General features: G+C 46.5%; 1 protein-coding gene across 1 annotated transcript; it reads left to right on the forward strand.

Moving 5' to 3' along the window:
* Nucleotides 1–1,166: 1,166 nt before the first annotated feature.
* Nucleotides 1,167–1,850, forward strand: LOC121983029 (heavy metal-associated isoprenylated plant protein 45-like). Its single transcript, XM_042536015.1, has 3 exons — nucleotides 1,167–1,256; nucleotides 1,336–1,411; nucleotides 1,508–1,850. The coding sequence occupies exons 1-3, from the start codon at nucleotides 1,203–1,205 to the stop codon at nucleotides 1,831–1,833; spliced, it is 456 nt and encodes a 151-aa protein (XP_042391949.1). The 5' UTR covers nucleotides 1,167–1,202; the 3' UTR covers nucleotides 1,834–1,850.
* The last annotated feature ends 4,838 nt before the right edge of the window (nucleotides 1,851–6,688 follow it).

Genomic DNA, 6,688 nt, shown 5'->3' on the forward strand with positions numbered 1-6,688 from the left:
TAAATATTAAACTCTGAGTAAAGTGTTGATTTAATCTTTTTTAAAAGAATGATATTTTTTTTTTATTTTCTATCATAAATTTAGGTGTCAATTATTATCTAATATATACATTTATGACACTATATATAGACTCTTAAAAAGATTTCATTAAGTTTCGATACCATGGTACCACCATAAGATATATTATCACCCAAATATTCGTGGTACGATCCCTAGCTATGGGGGTTTCTGGGCTGATCACCATGCGCACTTTCCGATTTACCTTGATATCCAATGAAAAATTTTTGCAGGTCCAAACCGGTCACGCTCAAGGATAGTCAATAATACTAACTCGATTTATCATTTTTTTAAAAGATTTCATTAGCCCCTAGGATTTGTTGGAATATGATTTTTCGAATGGAAAACGAGGTATCATCCGTCGATGACAGAATTGACTTCAAATTTGAAATCTACGTTTCGCATAGATAAATCTAGACTATTGATTTGCTCAAAACCGATTACGGATGAATAAAAAATTAATTATTTAAAGTGAAATCCAAAATTAATAGATGGGGAATAGTCCCACATCTAAAAGAACAAGGAGAGATAGTCTCCTTATATATGTTGATGTGTTATTAGAATTAACACAAAAAGCATAAGATGCTCTCTTCCCATGGGCAAGAGCTATAATCTTAGAATTTAGATCTTATTCAAGGATTTTTTTTTTTTTTAACAAATATATACTTATGTGGCAAAAAGGCGATTCGCTCGCCCCGATTCACGAGTGCTATTAGCCATTAGTGCAAATAGCCAAAACATGGGGGAGGTTATGTTCGGTCACGTCGAGTTTCGACCCCAAGATTTTATGTGACAACATCTCATGTCTTAACTATCGCACCGCCAGGGACATACTTACGTTTTTCTATAAATAGCAATTTGCATATCAGTTCTCAACTCATGCACCAAATAGCCCTAAAGAATATGTCTGGGGAATTTTGCCTTTACAATGAGCATATGCTTATTAGTCGACTCCACCACCCTTTATAATTTGCATCACCCATTAATATTGCTTAGCTTAAATTACGTCTCTCTTATCTCAAATTAAAATAAAACCAACACTACTCTCTATCCCTGCATCCGCTTATAAATACAAGACCTCCTCCTCCTATACGCTTGCCTCTCATCGATCGATTATCTTATCAATTTATAATTAACAAGTGATCATGTTCATCAATTTCCTACAAAAAAAGTCGCCGTCGGTATCGAACGCTATGTCGGTAAGTATCATCGACTATATATCATTCATAATAGCTTCATGTGTTTATCATCAATATAATTAACCTCCTCTTAATTAAGATTGTAGAGCTCATGGTTCATATGGACTGCGATGGTTGCCAACGTAGAGTTCATCGAGCCATTCGCAAGCTCAACGGTAACAAATTAAACTTTAATTTAATTATTCTATGCGAGTCTAGCTTGTTAGATTAGATATTAATGCATGTTAATTAATTATTACATTAATTTGTAGGGGTGGACAGTGTGGACATTGACATGGATAAGCAAAAGGTGACGGTGACGGGGTACGTGGAGGAGAAGAAGGTGATCAAGGCAGTGCGGCGGACGGGGAGGAAGGCGGAGTTCTGGCCGCACCCGTACGATTCTGAGTATTATCCGTTCGCGCTGCAGTACTTGGAGGATGATTTCACCTTGATGGGCAACCACAATTACTATCGCCACGGCCACACTTCCGCTGTGCACGGCTACTTTCCCGACCCGGCTCACTCCGTGCTTGTCGATGACCATGCCCTCGCCCTTTTCAACGACGAGAATGTCCATGCGTGTGTCGTCATGTAAATGATAAAATCAGTGATCATGCATGATGGAAAATAATTAATTAACATTATTCCTCATATATGAAATAATTGATAGTTTTACAATGAGGATCCAGTCCGAGATCGAGTAATCACGATCTAGTACTTTCGGCCGGTTGGATACCGGTCGAGTCGACTGTCTTTACGTCGGGGGGTCTGTCGTTGCTGCTGCGATCGTTGCTGCTCCTTCATCACTCGCTAGCTGCAATTTGCGAGCGCATATGCTGCTGCGCATGAACTTAACCTCCTTCGTCCGTTGGCTTTGCAAGTGCATGCAGCTAGCCGATGCCTTGCGTGGCAGGATGCAGGCCGTGGCTTGGAGAGCTACTTGGGGGAGGCACACACAAGTAGCTGCATGCCACTTACTGCATGCATGCAGACGGATAATTAGGATGGTGGAGAATGAAACAGCAACATGCTCGTTCCAATGATCTAGTTTTCTGCGGTTCAGTGCTGAACTCGGGAGAATCTCATGCGCGCCCTTTCAGGCCTCGAGTCGCAGAAATGAATAATGAATAATATTATTCGCATGCATGGTGCTGCTGCATGCCGCCGATCATGGATTGGACGTCTACTTGTAGAAAGATTGTGGCATTCGATTTTGTGAGGCCAAAGGGGGAGGGAATATATTTATATATCTGATGGATAAGTTAGCAGTTTGGGTTAGTTGATCAAGATGCTCATCGTGAAGTAGTACGTAGGACAAATGGAATGACATGTTTAATTAGTCACTACTATAAAATGCCTAAGATTCCTTTGTAAGTAACACTTCACTAAGTATTATCAAATTTAAAACAAAACATACAACACTTTCAGATAAGTATTGCATTATAACTAAAACACAACATATATATATATTTTTAGAAGTGCTGCACTTGTCATTAGAAAAAGCAATACTTTTTAGAAGTGTTGTAATATAAATATATAAGTTATAATTAAAATCCTAAGTTTGATTTCTCTCCTCTTTGGATTTCTTTCCATTTTCCCGATTCCTCTTCCTCTTTCCATGATTCATCACCATTGCTTCTGATCTCTCTTGCATCACCCTCTTGTCGCCGGCCGAGTGAGAACCACTGTTGCCCTATCTCTTTCACTTTACTCCAAACCCTAGCCTCCCAATCCACCGGAGCTGGCCACTCTCTCTTGCGGATATACTAACCCTCTCGTCCGAGCATCTCTACCATCGCAACCACCATAGGCACGAAACGTTGTCGTGCTCCCTTCTATGTCGCCACCGCGAACAGATCTCAACGCTTACCGTCGCTCGAGCCCTTGTCGTCGCCACTGTTCCAGCGGAATAGATGCCCCTTCTCCTATTTCTACGACTACCACACTAGTCCATGGCCGGCTACCTATAGTTGTAATCTAAACATTCATTCAGTTCATTGTTGGATCAAGTAAGTGTTTATTAGATTAACAAGCTAATTGGGGTGTTAACCTCAAGAATTGAGATTTGAAATGGAAGGTAACGATTGTGAATGAAATTGAGGTTAATTGGTTGATTGTTTAGATTGATTAATTCATGTTTATAAGTCAATGCAATTGGATTAACTTGGATAATTAATTTCGATCAATATTAATTATGTTTATCTCGATTTGGTGGATTAGATTGGAATAGTGCTAACATTCACTACTACAAAATGAGCATAAGGTATCATCACAAAAGTATTGTCTTTGGCCCTATAAATGTTGCTTTATGCCTAAGGTAACACTTTTGACTCTATCTTATAAAGTCTTGTCGTGTTAAATGTAACGCAACACTTTTCCATTTTACACAACACTTTCTCCAATTGTTGCGATATATAGCTGATCCTGTCCGAACCAGGGGTCAACGAACGCTGGGGATGTGGCGCTCCCTGCTGGATCCTCGAGTCTTCCGGCAAACCTGCAACAAAACCGGGCTGGGAGGGGTGTCCCGGCGACGGCCCTCCGACGCTCAAGTCAGGCGAGGGAATAGATGAAGAGGTGTTTCAGAAACAGAAGACTCGTGTACCTCCGGTGAAGAAACGGAGCCCTTATATAGACCTCTCCAAGGAGCCTGGGTGCGCCAATCGAAGCAATCTACTGTTTTCGACCATGCCCAGGTATGGGTCTGTCAGAAGGACTATGCCCAGATATGGGTTTGTCAGAAAGACGTCCATAAGGCCATACCGCTACTGTATCAACCTCTCCATGATGTGACGGCGAGATCCTCCATCGTGCACTCTTGTGTACGGCATAATCATCAGACATGCCTTTGCTGACATCCCATATTCTGAGCCGAACGGATAGGCCGCTCGGCTAACCTTCGTACCCTCGCCCTTGTCCTGGCCGAATGGACCACCTGCTTGGCCCTTCGGTCCCAGCCGAGCAGACGCCCCGCTCGGCCATTCGGTTCTCCCGCCTTAGCGTCGGAAACCCCAGCCCATGACTGGGTTATCTTTGGTTCCGCTCGGACCTACTCAGCTGCTCGGCGCGGCCATTAACCGCTTAGCCCTCCATCTGTCCTCAAGCTGAGACCCTTCAGGAAGTGGATCCCCCATTCTTACCGCCGGATCACTTGCCTTCCCTTCAAGTCTAGTCGAAGGAGGCAGTGAGTCCGACTGACTGGACTAGGTGTCCGAGCGGGCGGTCGTCGCCTTTCCGTCGCTTATAATATCCCTGGGGCCGTTCGGCCCTTCTGCCCAATTCAGCCGCTCGACTCTTCGTTTTGGTGGCCTCGTCGCTCAACGTGGATGTTTGCTTGTCTAAATCTTCTCGAAAATCACGCAAATCCTCTTCATTAAACCGCAGCATGCGTGGTATGGGCGCCTTAATTGCGCCTGGTGACAGCGCCACGTGGCTCTTCTTGCGTGGCGGTGATGATCCGTACGATGGGACGTCGATTACTTTGAAATGGATGGTTGGATGATGACCTCGTCTCTCGTGACCTGCATCCGACGGCGGAGGCCGACCAGCCTCGGCCGTATAAAGCCTCCGTCTACTTCCTTCGCCGCATGCTTGCTTGTGTGTTGTCCTTCCGCCTCTTCTTCTGCTGCGACCTCCGACGATCCAGTTCCTATTTTTCGGCGGCTACCATCCCACCGGTGATCCTTTCCGCCCGTTTCCTTCTCAGTGAGTCTTCTCTCTTCGTTTACAAGGTCCTCCCAAGTCATTTTGCCTCTTTCGTTCCCGTTCCTCTGTTTTCTTGCCATCTTATTGCTTCTTCGAGATGGCAAGCTCCTCTGAGCCCGCTGTTGGTGTTCATGGCCCTTGGTATATGACCATGGAGAGTCGGTTTGATGAAGAGGGCGCTCGGCGTCTTGTTCGGACATATGGGATCCCTGATGACCACGAAATAATTATAGCCGACCCGTCCGATCGGCCCCATAATCCGCCGATCGGCACCATTTGCTTTTTTCTAGACCAATTCCAGGGCGGCCTTAGATTTCCTACCTATCCCTTCATTTTGGAGGTTTGTAATTATTTCCGCATCCCGCTCGGCCAACTTGTGCCGAACTCCTTTAGGTTGCTGAGCGGGGTGGTTGTCCTCTTTAAGCTGCACAGTATCCCACTTGACCCCAAAATATTCCACTTCTTCTTCTACCCCAAACAATCCGAGCCGGACACTTTCATTTTCCAAAGTAGAATAGGCTTTAAATTTTTTGATAATATGCCGACCTCTAACAAGCACTGGAAGGAGTTCTTCTTCTACATACGACTTCCCGAGCGGCCAGCATTCAGAACCAAATGGCAGACCGCCGTGCCGACCCAGCCGGAGCTCGGCAAATTCAGAAGCAACCCGGCTTACCTTCATGCGGCGAACTGGTTGTCCGGTCAGCGGTACAAGATCGACCAGTTGCTTCTCAAGGGGGTGTTGTATATTTTCGGATTATCTCCCGTTCGGGCCAATCTCCCCTACCGCATGAGTAAGGACTTTTTACTCTCCTCGGCTTTTTTGTCTAACTGATTTTAATTTCTTCCCTTGCAGCTGAAGTCATGTGGCGCTCCAAGGCCACCGATCATCTGAAGTTGAAGGCCGTGGAAATTGAGGCGGCGACTAAAAAAGAACTCGCCGAGCGGGGCTACAGGGGAGGGGGGGACGCAGTCCGCCCCTGAAACAGAAGTTACCTCAGCCGCTTCAACGGAGGTTGAGGCGGATCCTGTTTCCTCTGCTCCAGCAGAGCTGGGAGTCCCCCAGGTCGGGGATCCCCCACTGGAAGTTCGGCGGAAACGTCGAAGAGACCCCAGCCTTCCGCCGACCCAAGAAGGCGAACCACAAGCGCCGATCGAGGTCGGCTCGCCAGATCGCACGCCTTCACAGATCGGGACCTCAGTGGCCTCGCCCACCGCACAGCCCTCTGGCTCTCCTCCACTGACTCGCCGTCGCTTACGACGGTTGGGCGAAACTTCAACCATTGGGGAGTCCTCGGGTCAGGCGACTGAGGCTGAGGTAGTGCCGTCCGGCCACCCGACCGTCAAGACTACCCTTCGATTCCCATTGGAGGAATATTTATTGTCTGCTGATCGGCCATCAAGCCCCGTTCATGAAATAACCCTGACGGGCCCGCTCGCCAAGCTCTTCGAGGATGCCCAGATTCAAGTGGCCCTCATGACGCCCAAGCAGCTCGGCGATAACAACATGCAGCAGGCCACTCAGGTAAATTCATTTTTCTTTCTGTGCTATGCTACTGTCCGGTTCCTCATTTTATTATTTCCCTTACAGCGCTGGGCTGAGCAAATCGCCACTAGCCATCGGCTAGCCGAGCTGGAGGATCTCCTGGAGAAACTCCAAGTGTCAGGGGGTCCATCGGCCGAGCGGGAGAAACAAACCCTCGAGGCCGAACAGAAGAAGTCCGCTGACCTGTCTACAGAGGTGG

This window comes from Zingiber officinale, chromosome 5A, assembly GCF_018446385.1.
Source record: "Zingiber officinale cultivar Zhangliang chromosome 5A, Zo_v1.1, whole genome shotgun sequence".
Lineage (NCBI taxonomy): Eukaryota > Viridiplantae > Streptophyta > Magnoliopsida > Zingiberales > Zingiberaceae > Zingiber > Zingiber officinale.

Excerpts from the sequence above, each read along its gene's own strand:
- LOC121983029 (XM_042536015.1), top strand. The coding sequence starts at position 1,203 with ATGTTCATCAATTTCCTACAAAAAAAGTCGCCGTCGGTATCGAACGCT. Across the intron at positions 1,257-1,335 it reads CGGTATCGAACGCTATGTCG|ATTGTAGAGCTCATGGTTCA; the intron begins GTAAGTATCATC and ends CTCTTAATTAAG. Across the intron at positions 1,412-1,507 it reads AGCCATTCGCAAGCTCAACG|GGGTGGACAGTGTGGACATT; the intron begins GTAACAAATTAA and ends ATTAATTTGTAG.